General features: G+C 41.3%; 1 protein-coding gene across 5 annotated transcripts in view; it reads left to right on the forward strand.

Annotated features, from left to right (window-relative positions):
• Positions 1-20,558, forward strand: part of nhsl2 (NHS-like 2) — a 191,663-nt gene that overhangs the window by 101,361 nt on the left and 69,744 nt on the right. The window contains exon 1 of one of the 5 annotated variants that reach the window (XM_026162569.1): positions 1,457-1,573. The exons of the other annotated variants lie outside the window; for them this stretch is intronic. Coding sequence (XP_026018354.1) covers positions 1,549-1,573 — 25 coding nt within the window. The 5' untranslated portion in view covers positions 1,457-1,548. Of the gene's footprint in view, positions 1-1,456; positions 1,574-20,558 lie in introns of those variants that run through there. 5 annotated transcript variants of the gene reach the window in all.

The following is a 20,558-nucleotide window of genomic DNA, read 5'->3' on the forward strand; positions in this document are numbered from 1 at the left end:
TGTTGTTTTGAAAGTGACAATCCAGCCAGGAAAACATCTTTCAGCTCTGGCATGTTGTGATTGTTTGGCATCTGAAAATGTGTAGCAGCAGAAGTAAAATGAGCTTAATAATAATGTTCTGATCTTAAATATGTTCAACAGGCTGATAAAGCTGCACTGCAAGTGTTCTGCAGCCTGTTCTAAATGACTGCATTAACCTGCTGTGCAGTTTCTATAGCCATGGGAATGTGCTGTATTAGCTCGCCGTGTGCACAGCTTTAAATATAACCAGCTATTATGACCGGAAACAAATATGCTGCTGGTATCAGAGACCTCGGGCTCTACAAGGACACACTAATTGGCAAGATGTTGAAAAGACGACTATAAAAAGACGTTCCTAAAATGGATCGACAAGCGAAAGGGCGCTCTTCCTCCTCAACATCACTGCCACCTCCACACACGAATAGCACTCTGAAACCCAGACCTTTCTTGCTATGAGCTAGCAGCACTACACCATCATACTACCTTAGCGTACTTTTAAGACTTTTACCATCCAGATGCAAAAGGGCTTAATGACACATAACCACATCAGATCTATATCTGAACACAACCTTTTAACGTGGTTTTCTTTCGACTGATCCCTTTTGGATCATTTGCTTCCATCTCACTGTCTCCTTCACCCTGTCCTCCTTAGTCTGGCTGATAAACAAGAGACGCTGATCACATACGTCCGTCTCGGCTCTTGTTTGAAAGGTCAGGCTTCAGTAGGTGACACAGACAACACAAATTTGGTCTACAGGCAGAGAGAGAGAGAGAGATAAACTGCGAGGACTCTTAGATAATGGGGAGGTTTCCTTCCTGCAACAGTAAATGTTTCCCACCCTGCACTTCTTGTAGTTTGTGCAGTTTAAAGCATGAAATATCTGAAAATACCCTGGCATGCTGATATTTATTGATTTTATTCTTCACATGCATGCTTAGCTCATTAATAATAGTGCTAGTCATCAGTTGTAAAGACCATATGAATGTAGTCCCCAGGAATGCATGCAGGGCTGCAGGAAACGTGTTAGTGTTTTTATTTTCTTACACTTCTTAGGGCTGCTGATCACCTCTTAAACACTTAAGATTCCTTTATGCTGAGAGCAGCGAGGGAGAAAGGAGGAGGGGAAGTGGCTGGAAGTGGGGGAGGAAGAGTGAGGGTGGGAAAAAAAAAGGAGTGGGAAGGCACAACACCGGGCACCATCAGTTTCCTCCCTTTCTCCTCTCTCACCCTCTGTCAGAAGCGTCCTTTTCCCCCTGCACACTATTCCGTCTTCTCCCCTCCGGTCCTGCTGGATCTTATTCCCCCCTCTCTCGCTCATATTTGCCTGCTGACACGCTCGGAGCCACAGCCTGAATGAGTCACTGGGTTTACCTCAACAGGCAGCTGGCCTCTCTTCCTCCTCCTCCTTCTCTTCTTCTTCTTCTTCTTCTTCGTCTTTTTGCCCTCTCTCCCTCACCTCTTTTTCCTCCTCTGAGGCTACATGGGTGTGAAAGTTGGTGTGCCGGATAGACTTTAGAAGCTCGGACATGGAAGTTTTCTGGGCCAGACTGGGTAAGAGACGTTTAAAATGGTTTCTTTTTTTTGTGGAGGGATGAAAAGTGCAGAAAAAGTTGGAGCAGGGAGCGGAGTGGTACTGAAACGAGGAGCACAGCTACTTGTGATGATTATAAATTCTCAGGAATGTCACACTTGACGTTGGTGAGGATGGCGTGATTGCCGTGTAGCATGTGTGCCTCATTTCGGGGTGTTTAACTTAGCTTTGGGTGCGTTTCTTTGTAGCTGGGATGCTTTTCTGGCATTAGGAGGCAAAATTTTTTATCCTGCATGGAAGTGAACACTTGTGTGCTGTGAGGGGCAGCGGCACCGTGGTGTCTGGTGTTTGTCATTGCCACTTTGAATTTCACAGGATGTTAGAAAAGAGAAAACAATGAAAAGCAGCACAGAGCAAACTGAGGTACTGTTTTCCATTCAGGCTTTGGGATGAAAGCTGAATTAAATCACTTTAAAGATCAATAAATAATTTAATTTCTTCATTTTTCACCTTGATTATTTTTCAAGTGTTGAAATCGTGTTCTGAGCTTGTTCCAGGATCTGCATCCACTTATCAAATGGAAATATTCTCCATGTGTTTTGCATAATTTTACTCACATTTCCCCCCAGTTTTTGGTCAGAAGCATCAGAGCTGGGAATGTTAGCATTTAACCACATTAATACTGATGATAACTTTGTTTTTGAAGCCTCTTTGCTTGTCTAACAAACTGCTTTGTAAACTGCTTTCAAAGTCAAATTGCTAAATTCAAACAGGAAGCCAGCAATTAGGGCCAAAAACAAAACAGGTTAAAGCGAACGAAAAGTTAAGATAACAAATAGAAAATACTAATTGTTCACATTTGAAAAGAGTAATTATTTGATAAAATACACAAGAAAAATAAAAATGAGTCATAAACAATAAAAAACTTTCCATTTTAGACAAAAACACATTGTTTGCTTTGGAAAGAAATTAAATGGGTTTTTTTATGTGCTTCACTTAAAAATTTAAGTTCTTAGTTTTCTTATCTGCTCTGATAGTGTACAAAGTATTGGATCTACACACACATTTATATGTAAAGTGTCATCGATTTTGATCATAAGCTACAAAGAGACGGTGCTCACCATGTATCGTCACTTTGTAGCTCTCATGTCGTCCCTAAAATAAACACTAGGGCATCCAGTAGTGCAGAAAACCTACCAATGTATTTACCACCAGCAATTAAAGGTGTGCTTCCCGCCCATCAGTAGTCGCTTCAGTCGCTCATCTCAGAGCGGAAATACGTTTAACTCAGGACCCGCCCACTTTAAGTCACAGGCAGTTATTTCACATTGAATTTTATTCAGGTTTGATTTTGGCTGCTGCTGCACTGAGTCTGTTTCTGTGGGGAACAGATCTTTGAGGGTCCTTTTTATCAGCTATGAGTTTCATATATTATCGTAAATAAATATTTTTGTAATTTTGAAGCAAGTGTTTTTTTTATTTGGAGTGGACATTTCAAGCAAATGCACTACTCGGTGTTCATCAGGAACTATTTGAAGTTTCTCACGCACAAAGCACCCACTCTCAACTTTGACTGTGTGATAATGATATGGTAGACTTATGACATGCTAGCTTTAATTGACTTTAACTTTGCACTGGGACTCAGATTTAGTTATAGTTTTAGAAAAAGCATGCAGGGCTACCTGTAGTGACCCCTTTTAGCAAGGGAGAAGCTGGAAAATTTATTTATTCATTGTTGTAGGCAAGGTACAAGATTTTAGGTCCCAGAAACTGGTTTCCATTTGTTGTTTGAGTTCTAATGGCCAATCAAATTCAAACCAACTTTGGTTGCATTGCATGTAAACAGACTGTGTGACAAGCAAAAGAGCAATCTCCAAACTAATAGCAACTGTTACTTAATTTACAGCGCCGTGATTGTGTCTGTTTGCAGAGGTATTCACTCTGGAGAGGCGTTTCCAACCATCACAAATATGCTCCCTCTAAAATCCCAACTGCATGGTGTTTGCTGTGGATGATGCTGTGTGTCAGTTGAATGCTGATTAGTTGACAAACGGCTGGTAGTGACAACGAAGAAGTGTGAAAAGTGTGACAAACGAAAACGTAACAATCAAAACATCCAGCAGTAAGAGCACAGACGGCTCAAGTGGACACTTGACTCTTTGTAACACTCTGGTGTCACTTCAGCTGTTTGTATGTCAGAACATTTATTCTTCTCCACAGCTGGCAGAGGGACCAGCAACATCACAATCAGACCATTTGTACCACATGACACTGCCAACACCTGACAGCAGACGCTTTCTGCAGGTAGACGGGCAGTCCGTAGCTACCACTGCTGAGCCATTATTCCCCCATTAGGCTTTCATTACCCTTAAAAACATATTAACGGCAATAACTGGAGAACAGAGCAGGAAGTCTTGGCCAGGATATCCATCATAAACTGTTCTGGATATCCACTGGAAGTTGGAAGTTTCCGCCAGCAGAAGCCAAATTAGCAGGCTAGCTGATGGCTTCCCAGGTCAGGCAGTTAGTACCATTTCCTTCAACCCTAATTTTAATATATCAACTTGGTCTGTATGACATGAAGTTTTTCACCTTTTTCTCATATTTCACACAAAATTAATAATCACTTAACTCAAAAACAGCAAGAAAAAATAACTGCTAGAGTGCAATGCACATGACATTAGTCGAATTTAAGCAGACTTTGGTTTTGCTGTAAGAACTGTTGGTGTGACTTGAGGAGGCAGACTGGTTTGCAAGCGTCTCATCGCCACTGAAAGGCTCTTTGTGTGTCGAGGAGTTCACACTTTGCACTTTGCGTGTCTTTTTCACCCTCAGAAAACCTCCGCACATGGCTGTTGCAGACCCACAAGGTCAGCCGAGGTCATCTGAGGATGTGTGTGTGTGTCTGTGTGTGTGTCTGGCTCATACACACACACACACACACACACACACACACACACACACACACACACACACACACACACACACACACACAAATATATTGGCTTGAGTGTGTTGCTGAAATCGCATTTTTACTTTGGCTTGTGGTTTGGTACTAAGCTACTGTAGTTTCCAATAGCCATTACAATATCCAACACACACACACACACACACACACACACACACACACACACACACACACACACACACACACAGTTGTGGTTCTCTTTTGCACCATTTTACACTCCAGTGTGGAAAAATGAAGGAAGGCATAGTCACGCGCATACACACCACACTCATTATCTCTCTCTTTTCTCCCTCTTCATTCTCTCTCTTACACTCTCGATCTTTTCCCTCTTCTGCCCAATTTAATATGAAAATGAAAGGAGAAAGAAATCATTGAATTTTTATGCAGATGAGTTGCTAAATGTGGCGCCCCGATTGTGGGATGGGCCGTGGCTTCGATGGACTGAGTGACGGCCATGAAGGGAGGAGGAAGGCAGAGGAGCGGGGGCATGTTTGTGCAGTGTTAATTTAAACTCAGTAGAGTTTTATATTTTTGGCGGCAAGCGAGCGACTGATGGATTTCTTCAGTGTGACAGATTACGGGTGCTGCTGGAGGCAGCAGTGGCAGCTTTGTGTGAAGTAATGGTCTGCTGCAGATACATAAAAAGTCTGAATCGCATCCAAATAATATCAGAATTATAATGAGACAGCGTAACAGCTGCTAAGACACAGAAAAAACATTTTTTACTTAGTAAAATGAACAGTTTCCAGGTGTTAAAGTCAGTGGGGGAGCTGGGCAATTTTTTTAAGGTTTCTTGAGGTGAGACCATCACATTACACTGGAGTAAGTAATGGAGTTTCTCCTGCACTGCTCATTTGTTTTGGTCATTTACTTAAGCAGGCATGACTGATGTTTACACAGTTTCCTTGCGCCTGCCTGGCGCTCCACTCCAACTTCCTCCCACAGTCCAATGTACGGTTAGGTTACCTGGTGATTCAAAATTAGCCATTGGTGTGAATTTGAATAGCTGTCTTTTTCTCTGTGTTAGCCCTGCGACAGTCTGCCAAGCTGTACAGGGTGTACCCCATCTAATACCCCATGATAACTTGAATAGGAACATCTCTGATAACAGTAAAGCAGATATGGGGAAGATTGATGGATTGATGGATGGATGGATGGATTATAAGATTATTACACCAGCTAATGGCTGATGGGGCAGTTAAAATCTGTCTAGGTGTGAGCAAAAACCTGCTAGAACATGGTTATTGATGTAACTACAGTTCTGTGAGTATCTAGGTAGACATCAAAGATTATTTTCTTTTTCTTTCTTTCTTTTCCTTTTCCACAAATGATGGAGTTTTATTGGTTTGTTAGTAGATCAAGGTTTCAAATCAGCATCACCTACGCTGAGCTACGTACTGTTGGTTTTTGCAGGACTGCATGCAAGCGCTGTTGCATACTCTCTCAACAGGCCTACAGAAATGGACCCAAACACAGTACTGTAAATCCTCCATATGATGGTCAGTCTAAATTTCAGAGGGTTTTTTTAGGTCTACCTACTTCACTGTGACATAGATTAGGAAAACAAAACAAACATATAATTAAGTCTTAATCTTGTTTCATTTCTCAACAATTATATAAGCATTGATATCAATTCGCAAAAGAGTTTTACTGAAAATTTCAGCTTTACAATTCACAAAGCTGCTTTTGAATGTTGGTCTGATTCGCTGTCCTCTAGCTGCTTAACCGCAGTCTGAACACACAGATCAATCATCTCTCTCATTCAACCATAAATTGATGGAGCTGCTGGTGTGAAATTGAAATGTATTGAAATATACTCTACATACCGATAATATACTTTGCTCCAGTGCGATTTACAGAAATAACATTTGCAGTGATGTTAGAAGAGCAGTAAAGAAACTCAAACTCTATTAATTTAAATTAAAGTTGGAGTTTTGGAAGCGTGTCGATGGAAATAATAAGTTTGCCAAAGGCTAAAATATGCTAGCATTAACCAGTAAATGTAAAGCCAAAAGTTGATTTTATTCCTGAACAGAGTCTTTTAGTGCAGCACCATGATTGCAATTATTTTCACCCAGCAACCAGTGACAGTGAACCAAGGAAGTTACCAACTGATCTCTAGTGCTTTGTGACCGAGGCCTAAATCAGTGACAAAATTAATTAACATAAGAAAGGAAACTTTATGTTTCTTTTTGTTTCAGATTCTATGTTTGTTTAAAACACAGTGCATTTATAACTTAACTTTAAAATAAATTTAAGTAGATTGAAAACATTACATTTAATGTTTTAACTGAAAATCTATTTGATTGATTGATTGTTGGTAATAATGTGAAATTAAATTCACATTAGCCTCATTTTTACAACATAATGAAAAATGTCAGGGTTTGGCTGGCCGGCTGAACTCCAAGGTCATACTTTGGTGATGTACTTTTTGGCCCATACTGCAAAACCGAGTGAGATGGAGGTTTGGTCTCTTGCTGCACATCCCCCCTGAGGCGGCCAAGTAATGAGTGATGAAGCAAAGCAAAAGAAAAGGGAGAGAAGAACTGAAACTCAACTTCAGATTAAGGTTACAGAAGAGGCAGCAGAAACACAGGGCAGGTGATTTGTGCAGTGATATCAGTGGACAGCGGGCAGCTGCAATAAATTTTCTGATGCAGGTGGAAAGTGCTAACAGCAGTGGCATCGTCTCTGTGTTCAGATCTCACTGCAGCACATGAGCCTGATGATTGTACTGCGTGCTTGTGTGTGTGTGTTTGTGCAAATCTGAATTAAATGGCTGTGTAAATGATGGCTTTGACCCATAAGTGACTTTCCCTGAAGTATTTTGGCTCCATTTCAGCCTTGGTGTTTGTGTCTGTGTTCCTTCTCACTTCTCAGTCCAGCAGTTTTTCCTTCAGTTTTTCAGTCAACTTTGACATCAATTAACCAACAGCTGTCAGCTTTCAGGCTACAGAACCTTTTTGAGGTGACGTGTGTATAACTGATTAGTTTAGCTTAACGTAACAACAGGAGTTTATCCAGTTCCCTTTGTTAGCAAAGCATTTTCTACATTTCTTTCTGAGATGAGTAAGTTAGTGAGGAAATGTTTGGTGTATTGTTAAAGACTGGAGAAAATAAAGGGCTAAATCACAACAACGAACACTTCAAGGTGGTTTATATTATAAGATAGAGACTCTTGGTGCTCTCTGTGACAAACAGTTTCTTTACAACTTTACGCGCTCAGTCACTATTTTCAAGACATATTTAATAGAACCTGGTCATCATCATTGGATAAAACAGGTGCTGACTGGCTACAACATTTTGACTATAAAGTTTTAGCCAACCAGTGATTGCTGTCCTCTTTTTTATTATTATTTAATTTCAAAACCCCAGTATGGCTTCATGATGGGACTTCACTAACGATTCACAGGCTACACAGTGGCTGTCTTTGCTTCTCATTTGATAGAAAATTATGGTTTATTCCAGCTTGCTGCTACTGTATTGTTGTTCCCCAGTAAGAAATAAGTTTGCTGTGGCTCAGTGGTTCATGCTAAATTTCCACTCTCCACCTCTAATATAGGAATTCTGGAAAATGAGGAGTTATGTGAAATGATGAGGGAGAAAAGCAGGGACCATAAACTACACTAAAACAGGAATCATTCTACATGTTCAATTTTCTGTCCAAAATAGACATTGTGCTAACTCGAGCGAAGCCTGCGAGCAGTTTCAGGTAGACAGCTTGTTTTCTTTCATTATTTCCCATTACTCTCCCTCTGCAGCAGTCCTATCTTTAAGTGTAACCCCTCCACCCCCTAGCATCCACCTGTAGGATCCTGGGGATGTTTGCTTGTCGATCCCCTAGTTTCTCTCGGTAAAGGGAAGTCATGCTGAGTTTCGAGCCTTTAGCAGACACCAAACTCAAACTACATTCTGCTCCTATAATGAACCGTTTTGCCGCAGTAATACTTTCCATTTGCACCGATCCATACAAGCTGTTCACGTCTATCAGCTAAAGATTCTGTGTGCAAAAGTCTTCTTGTCACATTTTACCCTTAAAAGGCTGATCCCTTCGTCTCAAGGAGTCAACATGCCAGGTGGCTCCACATGTTTGATTTGGCCAAGTTTCTGTTTGGTGACTTGTCTCCAGCTGGAATCAAATCAGAATCCTTTTACCCACCAAGCTAATGCATTAACTGTGTTAGTATACAGCATGAAGGGCTATTTGCTCCTGCCCTACCTCTGTTTAAATATAATCTCTGAATATTGTACCTTTGTTGCTTTTTAAGTCGTGTGGGATATTTTGCAACAAAGATTCAGTGCTGTCTGCTGAGCTAACTATAAACTTTTGTAGTGACCTAACATTTATCTTTTGCTTTGAATTGAAACAAATCCATTTTTTAAAATGTCCAATGAAGTCAAATTTGTGGTTATTTATTGTTCATCTTCAGGCTCATCGGATCATGGCGCAGCACAGGGTCTCATCTGTGTTGCTTACGTTTATTAGAGCTGTCTGGGGAACAGGAAGAGAACAGGAAATAAATGGAGTGCTGTTTCCTGTCAAGCTTGCATCTGAGACAATAGCTGGTGGAAGTAATCTGACCAAGCCACAGCCCTCCAGGGTTAATATGCGCATGTGTTGGCTGGTGTATGGCGAAGGTGTCCTGTGCACTGTCAACCCAATGAGAGCGCCATACGTGCTGACACAACGTGGAGATAAGCTTTAAAGAGGGGCAAAAGGAAAAGTAAACACATTCTTTATGGGGAGAGCTGTGGATGTAAGTCTCAGTGGGAGCTGGTTATCGGTCACCTGGTCCTAATGGGGCTTGTAGTCTGCTGTCAGACAAGGTTAACTCTATTAGAGTGGGCTGAAAGTAGAGGATGTGTGCCAAAACAAATGTGAGGGCCTGGCAACCGGCGATAAGGAGACTCTGGGGACTGTAGTCTGCTCTGACAGATGAGACCAACTGTCAAAGTGCCAGACAGGAAGCACAGCACAGCCTTGGATGGTTTTATTCTGACAATTAATTTAACTGGCGACTGCAGTGATTTAATAAAACATATAGTCCAGTCCATTTACAGTAATTTTGACTTGAGTCCCAAAACAGAGCAGAGGAAGCAGATAGGATGAGAAACATGGCACCAATTAAGGCAGACACAGCTTGAAAAGAGGGAGCTGAGGTGGAGTTGGGTTGCAAAGCAGCTTGAAGGGACAGGAAAGTATTAGGTAGGCAGTGTGGCAGTATCAGCCAAGTGGATATGGGCTGACTGGAGACCAGTTATTGTCAGCTGATAAATGGCGGCTGAGCTTGATTGCGTGGCCGGAAATAATTCTGTGCTCACTACTTTAATTCACCTGCCCTGAGATGATACACAAAGGAACAGTGCAAGGAATACAAGCACAAACCAAAACATTAAATTTGGGGGTAACAATAAAGAAACAGTTTCAGACTTGAAATATATGTTTTGAATTTTTAAAAATCCGTCTTCTTGGGAATTTTACCCCAGAGTTGCTTTTTGCTCTGTTTTGGTCTCCACCATCTCCAATGCAAAGCGCTCTTTAGCTACAAATGCTTCACGGTTTCTACCAGCCTAACTGTATTTTATTGTTTGATTCATTGTTTTTGATACTTAATCTGTTTATTTTTATCTCATTTGAATTTTTATCATACGTTATTTACTATATTAGAATGTCTCTATGACTGCTGCGTGGCAGAAGTCCGTCAAAATAAGAATTTAATTGTACAGCATAAACTTCCTGTGTTTATCTACATGTGCATATGACAACAACACTATGTCTACTTTAACTTAATTTGATTCACAGTAGATGTATTGCACTGAAAGTTGGATTTGAAATGGTATTATGCTTGCAGTGTGGGCTGTGGTGGATTAGAGGTAGCTAAAAGCTGCAAGCTTCTTTGACAAGCATGCAGAAAACATCAACCTTGCTCCTTTGATTTCATTTAAAATTAAGACTGGAAATCTCCAAAGCTTCATCTGTTGCCCACTCTCTTTTACGCAGTAAATGTCCACATCTGTCATCCGGCTGTTTGCTCCCACTAGAGTACAAGAAAAGCAGCCACTGCATCGTAGACCTGGTGGGAAGTTTATCCGAATCCAGACTAAACACTAAGTAATTCCACCATTGTTATATAAAGAAAAGACGGTGTAGCTCTGATCACACCTCCAACTGCCTCATGTTTGTACTGCTCAAGTCAAGCAGCGCGGTATCAGCTGGAGGATGACGGCTTTCTCTGTGACAGGAGGCCAAAATAAAAGCGCTGGGATATACCGTCGTTTTAAAGCAGCAGCTCTGACGCTTTGCAACATGAAATATTAAATTCACGAGCGAGTGTTACTCGGTATAAAATGTTAAAGCGACATCGTGTACTGTGGCTGTGATGCAGTAATAGAAAGTAAGTGTTTCCTTGTAGCGTCTTCTTACATTTAGAGGAAACAGTCTCGGCAGTGAAACAGGATTTCCTTCTGGCTGCTGCAGACCAACTGCTGCGTGTTGCCAACACTATCACTTTCTGGCTTATTAAACTTTTATTTTGAAATTTTGTGTTGCTCTGGGAGATTTTTTTTTTTCTTTTTTTCCCCCTTGGATATGAATTAACAGCTGTTTTGGGTGTTGGTGTGTGTGCACAGTATACCTCGGACCATCTGTGTCCTAGTGTATACGGCAGTAGGACATGTGTATCTGCTACAGGGTGTGTGTGTGTGTGTGTGTGAGGTAAAGTGATAAAGGAAGATTGATGGTTTACAGCAGGACGAGTGTGCATTCACCTCAGGTGATAGGGTTAAAAGGTCGCAGGGAGGGACCTTGGCAGAGGAAAGTGTGTGTGTGTCTGTGTGTGCGTGTCTGTGTGTGCGTGTCTGTGTGCATGCTTGTGAACTGGCGAGAGCAAAAGTGTAGCATGAAAGCTTATTGGACAGGAATGGGTGAAGCCACTGACCTTGGAAGACCTGTGACATCACTTCCTGTCATTTCGCCGCAGTCCTGTCCTCAGGGGCGAGAGGAGGGACACATCGACAGATATACGGACTCTCCGTCTGTCTCTCGTGTTCACACATAAACATGCACATACTTCCTGACCTCTGCCAGACAACGCTGAGTCAGCCCGTGTTTGTCCTGCGCAATGATATCTGCTGTGTGTGTGTGTGTGTGTGTGTGTGTGTGTGTGTGTGTGTGTGTGTGTGTGTGTGTGTGTGTGTGCGTGTGTTATCAATCAACCTGATAGATTATTTGTGACTCTGTTGATTCTGAATTTATAGCCATGAGTGTAAAGGTGACACCCAGTCCATTATAACAATATGGATATGAGTAAGCAGAGAGTGGATCAGGGCGTGGACTGTTTTAAGGGCTGATGTTTTTCTTTCTCAACAATTGCATTTATAGCCAGTATCAGTGGGCACCTTTTATTTTTAGAGGCCCATAGTTGCTTAGAGAAAGGGACACCTATATATATCTAAGTTAAATTATGACTGTCTACATTTTGCCAATTGTCTGAAAGGCACCATCTGATGGATCACTTTGGATTTGAGTTTAGAAAGCCTTCATATTAATCATAATGCAAGATGTTTGTGTTTTGTTTTCCTTTTCAAGTTCCACTTCCTAGATTGAGATACTTTGAGGGTCAGTTCCTTGGTCGTGACGGCCACATTCCTTTAAATCTTTACCCCTTGTAAGCTTACTGGAGTAAACACTGAGCTGTTTTCCAAACTGAGTTGTTCTTTCGTGTGTTTTGGCCTGCTTCCACAACAACCTAAGTGGATTTGCATCAGAAGTTAGTGAAGGTGGTCTCTGCCTATGCAGCTACGCTTGGAAAAACTCGGAAACTATTCTAAAGGTGGTCAAACTTTGCCTTATTTGATATTTCCTGAGAAAACTTGTCATTAAGGGAGCAGAGGTGGCCATCAAATGAGGCAACGGTATTCAAAGATGATGGTTGCCATGGTTGTAACATGCCAACAGTCCATTTTCCTTCCGCTTATCTAATCAGGGTCGTAGGATGGCTGGAGCCTACCCCAGCTGTCATGGAGCAAGAGGAGGGTTACACCCCGGGTTTATCGTAGGGATAGAGGCAAAAGTGTGCCAAGAAAAACCTTCCCCCTCATAACAAAGCATTTCCATCTGTCTACTAGTTGGAGGGTCAGAGGTTTGATCCTCAGCTTTTCCAATCCACAGCTGTCCAGCTGTTCCCGGGCAAAGATACTGGATGCCTGCTTGCCCTCACGAGTACCTCTAAACGTCAATCAGTCTCTGATTAATAAAAAGTGTTTTAAAAATCACAGCTTGCTTGCAGTTTAAAAGACTTCTTACCTTCTTTGTGTCTAGTGCTTGTTAAAGTTACCTAGCTTTTATTAGCAAAGCATACACTTCCTAGTGTTTCTACTTTTGTCTCTGTATGAACAACATAAATGCCCAGTATGAGATAAATGAGAATTATTTTGAACTTTCAGGCACACAAAGTTACTCTTGAGAAGTAGTACCTTCTAGATCTCAACTAATATAGAGTTTTATAGACCAATACCAATATTTAATTATTTAAAAATCTGATGAATGAATGTTTTTTTTCTTTTAGACACTAGACACAGATAGATGTGCAAATAGCCAATACTAACTGATAATATCGATCTGCCAATAAGCCAGTCAGGCTCTAGTCTCTCCTTTACAGAGCAGACACCTGCCCTGCTTTTGCGCTGTGAGGTGATCCAGAAAGTTCCTCTGTAAACTGAAGGCAGTTCAAATTGGCTGTTGGTCATATTTGGTCTAATCTAATTTCTTTATGGAAATCATCGTTGTGCCTCAGCATGACGTGTTGCTAATTTGTTGTTTTCAAATCCTCCGCTCGCACCTTCAAACACTTTACATGCCTGCAAAGTGTGTGTTAGTCGGGCAGCTCCTGACCTTATTTTCACTTAACTATGCAAGATTAGCGCCGAAGGAGAGTTTTAAGGGGATCTGAAGGGATTTTGTAGTTGAGAGAGGAGCAGAAATGAGATAAAGCTCATATTTGGGTCGGGACGCTCAAATACGCTCAAGTGAGTTGCTGGTACACAGCCCGTGGTGTGGCTGCAGAAGATGAATGACATGAAAGATTAGGAATCTTGCTTTGGGAAATCAGCCTTTTAACTCAAACATTTGACTGTCAGAAATCATCTCCTTTCCTTTTTAAGGTGGCACTCACGGCTGATTACAGCTCAGCAGGAGCTCTAATGAATGTGACTCACTCGTTGGCAGCACCGCCAATGTTAGATCACTGTGGGTATTAAATAGTCCACACCATATTACTGCCATACCAGCGAATGTGAAACAAATCTGCATTTGTTTGACATTCTTTTTAATATATGCAGAGACATTATGCATGTGTGGCATACACAGCAGACTGCTTTGTATTTATAGAAGTTACGCTTTTCATCTGCCGGGAGCAGCTGTGTTTATTAAATAAGACCTCGCTGTTTTGTTTTTGTTTATATCCACAGAATTCACAAAATAGCACTGATGTCTTTGGCAAACACTGGTTATACGATATTCACATTTATATTAGTGGTTTTTATGAGAGCTTTACGTTGTGTAGACTATCACCCATTTATCACTTGCATTGTTGTGAATGTCACTAGAATTGTGTGCTATATGTTGTTGCCTCACCTGTGTGACAGAGGAGGATGCTAGGTGAGATCATCATCAGTAACCATTGCTGGATTATTGGGATTGTGAACACAAAAACTTGCCACATGCACATCTACTTACTCGTGCAGCTACATGTGTCCTTAGCACACTGAGTTTGGTCTTTATTCTAAAGAAAGGAACAGTAATTGATCAAGTTGTTAAAGACCAGCAGCCACAAAGTCCAGATTCAGTGTCCCTTTGTAACAGGCTGTGTGTGACACATCGTGAGTTCATTTCTAATCCTAAACATCTACAAACGGTCCTTTACTGGCAGGTGATGACTGGAAGATTCGTTTTAACTGTTTAGGTTTAGAAAATGTTAAATGTTACCCGTTATCAGGGACCATCATCATCCACAGGCAATGTCAGAAGGCACAAATGAATTTAAATTTCTCTCAGTTTTAAATCTGTTGACTGTTTCACTTCATTTCCATAACATTTCAGTTTCCATTTAGCCCTCTTGCACTCTAATCTGTCACTGTGTTTTGAATAGCATGTCGTGAATGAAATTATACTTTAAGAAAAGCTCAAAGCCTCACGAGTCAAACGGCGCAAAGCATTTTGGCATACCACAGAAGCAATGACGTTTTAAAAAGAGTGCATACACACTGAAGATCTTACATTTTTGTGCCATCTACAGCACTGGGACACATTTCTGTTTGTTGCTTTTACCGTATAATGCAACATGTGTGAGTTTCATGTGTCTTAATGGAGTGGATGTAAAAATGTTCAAGAATTACAAATTTAATCAGCTGCTTTTGAAGTTCACAGCACTGAGAATTTCCAAAGGTACGCCTATTCGTTAACTGGTGACTTTACATTGGCTGTAGGTGTGATTGATTGTTACGTCAACTTTATTTGCCAGCCCTGCGATTGACTGACAACAGAAGCTGTGTCATGTTACTGCGCCATCTGCTGGATAAGGTTGACTGACTTTCTATGGAGAAGTTTGTGTGGTTGAATTTTTTATGTGTCCACTAGGCTCCACTCAGATCTCAGATGATGAGTGTGAGGTCTGTACATACGGCCATGTGCTTGCCCGTATTTTGTGACTGCACAGACTTGTCTGAGGAGAATTTACATTACAATGTACCAACTATAGCAGCACAGTGGCATGGTGGTTAGTCCACCAACAGCATGGGGCCTTTTTGTGTGGAGTTGGCATGTTCTCTCCTTGTCTGCATGGGTCCTTTTCAGGTACTCTGTCTTCCTCCTACAGCCTAAAGACAGGCTTAGCTGGTGATTGTTAATTGTCCATAGGTGTGAATAGTTGTCTGTCTCTCCCTCTTAGCCCTGTGACAGAGTGGCGACCCGTCCAAGGTGGACTCTGCATCTCGTCCTATAGTAGCTGGGATAAGCTCTTGCCCCCTCGTGACTGTGAATGGGATAAGTGGAAGAAAATTGATGATGCATCAACGACAGACGCGCTCCAGGTGGCAGATCTCAAATGGAGTTCAAAGGAGTACAGCGGAAATGACTACTAGGCCATCGGCTTGCTTGTTGTCTGTGTCTGCATCAGAGTATTATTGAAAGTTTCACAAAGGAGATTTAAAGCAGTGACTTCTCACTTTCACGTCCATTTCTGTTTGACAAAGTGACTAATCGCCTAAACAATCAAGACACTTGTAGGACAACGCAGGCCTATAAAGCTGCACTCAGAAAAATAAAGGTGCCAACTGGAACCAAAAGTGGTTCTTTAGACTGATGCCATAGAAGAACCTTTTTTGGGCCACAAAGAACCTTTCAAACAATTTCAGTGGTTCATTGAAGAACCATTAAAGGTGCCCCAAAGAACCATCAAGAAATGGTTCTTTGGGGCACCTTTAATGGTTTTTCAAAGAACCTTTTTAAAAACTTCCTTTAAGTGGTTCTTTAAAAAAACATTTTAAAGATTTAAAGATTATAACTTTGGCCCCCACCCATGCCACCAGTATATTTTTAAGCAAGTATTTCTAATTTTTATTTGAATATTCAGTTTCCTACCATCTGCTCTTAAAGGGTAATTGCCAGGTAACCCGCCCTCCCCCTTCGCACACACATGCACACAAAGAAAACACGCAGTATAATTCACACTCTAATTATAGTGAATAAATATTTATGCCATTTTACACCATCAAACTTAGATAGCTGATGAAGAACCTTTTGTTCTTTAAAGAACCATTTGCAATAGATGAAGAACCATCTACAAAATAAAAAGGTTATTTGATGTATGATGGTTCTTTAAAGAACCATGAAGACATCTGAAGAACCATAAGTTTTCTGAGAGTGGGGGCAGAATGGCAATGTTTCTAGGCAATGATGGTGCATACAAGAGGCAGGGTTACTGGGACCTCCCTTAAAAAGCTGAAAGTAGAGTCACTCCTCTGCATAAAAAGGAGCTGGCTTCCTGATCTTTCCATGTGATCACCTGGAAAGATCCTGGACTGGTTGGAGAGATCATATCCTTCAACTCGCTAGGGATGCCGCTGCAACTTTGACCCAGATAAGTAGTAGAAAGTGGATGCAAGGATGGATGGATTACAGTATTTACACATTAACAACATTAACAAATCACAGGAAGTTCTAGTGGGTTCCAAACATGTGCTACAGCTCTCTACAGCCCTCTTTAGTTCCATCTACACTGCAGACAGGACAGGTCTTCCCTGCGTCGTTCAGTGGAGATCAGAGGCATTCAATCAACGTACAAACAAAAAGGAGGCACACTTCTTCCTTATTAGCATGAACCTAGAGATCCATAGAATTCTAAGTCCTACATATTAACATACAGCATCACACACAGGTGTGCAGCACAGTGACTGAGAGGCTGTCATTACGTGTGTGTGTGTGTGTCCACCTGCTTGTGTGTGTAAATCATGTGTCTCCACAGTTTCCAGCCAGGCTGAATTGGCTGAATAATAAGAGCCTGCATAGAAAATAATGGCTATTAATTTTAAAAATACAGACGGGGGTCTCCGTGTGGCGGGTTTGGGAGCCGAAGCCAACCAACGTGTGTGTGTTTTGTCTCTTGTGACTCATGATAGCTACCCCCCTGTCTCGCTAACCATCGCAATCAAAGTGACTCAAATCTATGCGTCAGTAATTAGCATAAAATTGGATCTTTGTTCTTGTTAGCAAACGCGGATGAACGCATCCGGCTCTTCAATTAAACTCCGGCTGAGGTGCACGCACATACATGTGGATGGAATCGGGATGTGGCTCCATCGCTTTGTCAGAATGAGAGAATATGACCTTTAGGCTACTCGATTGTTAGGTTTTGCCATCATGGCAGACCCAAGTGCATTAGGCATACACACATACACCTCTCCTTTTCCACTCAATTCCATTACTCCACCCTCTCACTTATCCCCCATTTTTTTTTGTGTGTGTAATGAAGGAGATATGATAGACGACGGAGAGGGCGGAAAGCTTGGAGGGAGGGACGAGCCGGAGAGAAGAGTAGGGGCGAGTTTAAAGAAGCAAGTTAAACGAGGGAATAAAGGATGAAACCAGGCGAGACGTGGAAAGAGAGAAGGAGGAAGAGCGATGAGTGAGAGGAGGGAGGGCGAGGATGAATTGTGGCTCATATCACTGTAAATTACTTTCAGGGTGTAATTACTGCAGACAGCCAGGTCTCACTGTAGAGCACACAGGAACACACACTCTTGTACTAAGCGTGTGTGTGTGTATTGATTTACTAACTGTATTTGTGTGATTGCATTTGTCTTTGATTGCCTAAATTAGCCGAGACACAGCGGTCTTTTAATAAACTGCCTCTCAAATGCTTATCGGGGTAAGAAGTCTGCAAAATGGCAGGAAGTCCTTTCACAGGAAAAAGAATTTCAAGTATTTACAAGTGTCGAGTGGTGTTTCCTTCGTGGTGACACAGCTGTGAAATTTAAATTATGTTCATAGATTGTTTTGCTTTGTTTTGGAGTTTTTTTTAACTTGCTGTTTAAATCTGGAGTATGATTCGGCCTCCACAACATCTTTTCTGTTTTGTCAGATCCCGTTGGAACAGCAGCACAATGTTTTTCCTGTCCTGTCTGTGGCTCCGAGTCCTGAACCCGGTGTTTACTACTCAAGGAACAAATCTGTGATCTGAGCTCTGCTCTCAAAAAGCTGACTGACAATTTTCTGCTTCGTGCTTTACTTCCTGTAATTTATTTCTTTGATTCTTTTCTTTTCTTCCTTCCTTTATTTTACTTTTCCTTTCTCAGTTTTTCATTACTGTAACTCTTTTCTTTCCTTCCTTCTTTACCTTCCTTTATCTCTTCCTTCTCTCAGTCTTCCTTCCTTGTGTGCTCCTTTCATCCTTTCCTCCTTCCTTCCTTCCTTCTTTACTCCCAGCATTTCATCTTTACTCTCTTCATTTCCTTCATTGACTTCTTCCTTCTTTGTTTTTTCCTTTTCGTCCTTTCTTCAGTTCTTCCATCCTTTAAAATCAGGTTTGTAAGAAAGCTCCACTATATTAACAATTACAATATAATAAGCAGCTGAATTCTCTTTAGTAAATCAGGATTCAATAATGGATGGTGTCTGGTCAAATGCAGGATAGATAGGTAATAGTTTCCTCACTGCTGTCTGTGTTTTAAGGCTAAATTTCCTGCAGGGGGCAGCACTGAGCTATGTAAAAACATGACAGGTTGCAGCAGTCAGAGCATGTATTTAGATGCTTGCTCAACACTACTCCTTGCACACGAATGAGATCCACATTACCAGTCGACATCTGCTTTAAAGAGGAGTCTTGACAATCCTCTTCACGAGAATTTCATTACATCCTCATCAATGTCTCCAAAAATATGTTTACACCCTTTCCTCCATATTTCACTGAGAAATGTCCCAGACTTCCTGCACGGATGAAAGTTAATGGGCACTCAGGAGGAAAATGTACTTTCGAGTTAATAGAATGTCGATGAAATTAAAAGTTATGAGGCAAACGTGGCCTCGATAATCAGCAGAATCCAATTTTTCATTTCATTCTATTCAGGGTTGTACTTTGAGTTGTCACAGTGATGCATGAATGTGAGTGTCCCACGCAGGCTGCTCTAGGTGATTTGTGGCGCTTATAACCAGCCAGGTTTTTGAAACGGCAAAGATGGCAGATGACCCGTCTATAAAATAAAATGTGCTTAAACACAAGCAAATACTGGACACAACTTGGGCTAAAAGATAAAAAACAAATGTGGATTAAATCACAAGTAAATATTGGATTAAATAGCTTAACTTAGTAAATATTGTATTGTATATTGTACTTAAATGTGTGAATATATTTTATTCATTAGTAACTGATGATTAGTAAACACTAAGGCTCATTATCATAGGTCATTATATGAATAATGTATATCCAGATGTGTATAACAAGGTTTTACATGTGTTCTCTAAATCTAACTAACCGCAGTTACCTAATTTCTGCTCATTGTGCTTCATCATAGAGCTGCGATAGCAGAAAATAACCTCCTGCTTTAGTTAATTGCTCATTTGGCCACCAGGTTGAATGGGCTGCTTTGCATGAGCGTAGCCATGAAAAGTCCCAGTGGTAGAACTTCACATGGCTGCCGGTGTGACTCAGATTGGGATCGCTATTTTAGTGTTGCTCATTCTGTCACCAGGTTTTCTTAATTGACGTTCATCAAGCTGATTGGGATGTTTAGCTAAACTAATGAGTCACAGAGGACAGAGAAGAGCAAGCATGTGGTACCTAACAGTTTTCAGTACCTTGGACAGCACAACCAAGACGTAAAACACTCAGGCCTCATTACCTGCCTTTGCTTTTCAGCAGGTAGTTTTGTGTTTTCACACTCTGGGGTTCTATTACCTTAATAGCACAGAGACTTAGAGGTCACTTTCCTGACCTTTATTGTTTGGTCATAACAACAAAGGTCGGTATGGATAATGTTGCGGCTCAGGAAGCCTGCTGCTATTGGATAACGATACCCAGGCGGACGGCAAATCCTCCATCTGGGTCTCAGAGTACTCGCTAAATCTGATTTACTGCACACCTTTTATTAACAGGGAGGAAACACAAGGATCACTCACACACACACACACACACACACACACACACACACACACACACACACACACACACACACAAACATCTAGTTTTAGCCAAGCTTTTGCTTGGTGGTGACAATGTTATTTAGGACTCCCATAAATGAGTCTGCTGAGGACCAGGCTAATGCTAACAGCCGCTCATAAGCCTGTCATTCACAAATATAAACACACGCACACAAACAAGCGAGCCAATATTTGGTGTGCAGCACTGCGGAAGCTCTTCAGCTAACAACCACATTACACTTCCTCACAAGTGTGCGAAGGACACACTGATGTATTTTTGTTACGCATGCGTGAAATCTCTGCAAGCACTTGAGCGATAAAATGTTAAATATGAGGAATGGATAAG

This window comes from Astatotilapia calliptera, chromosome 3 (genome assembly GCF_900246225.1).
Source record: "Astatotilapia calliptera chromosome 3, fAstCal1.2, whole genome shotgun sequence".
NCBI lineage: Eukaryota > Metazoa > Chordata > Actinopteri > Cichliformes > Cichlidae > Astatotilapia > Astatotilapia calliptera.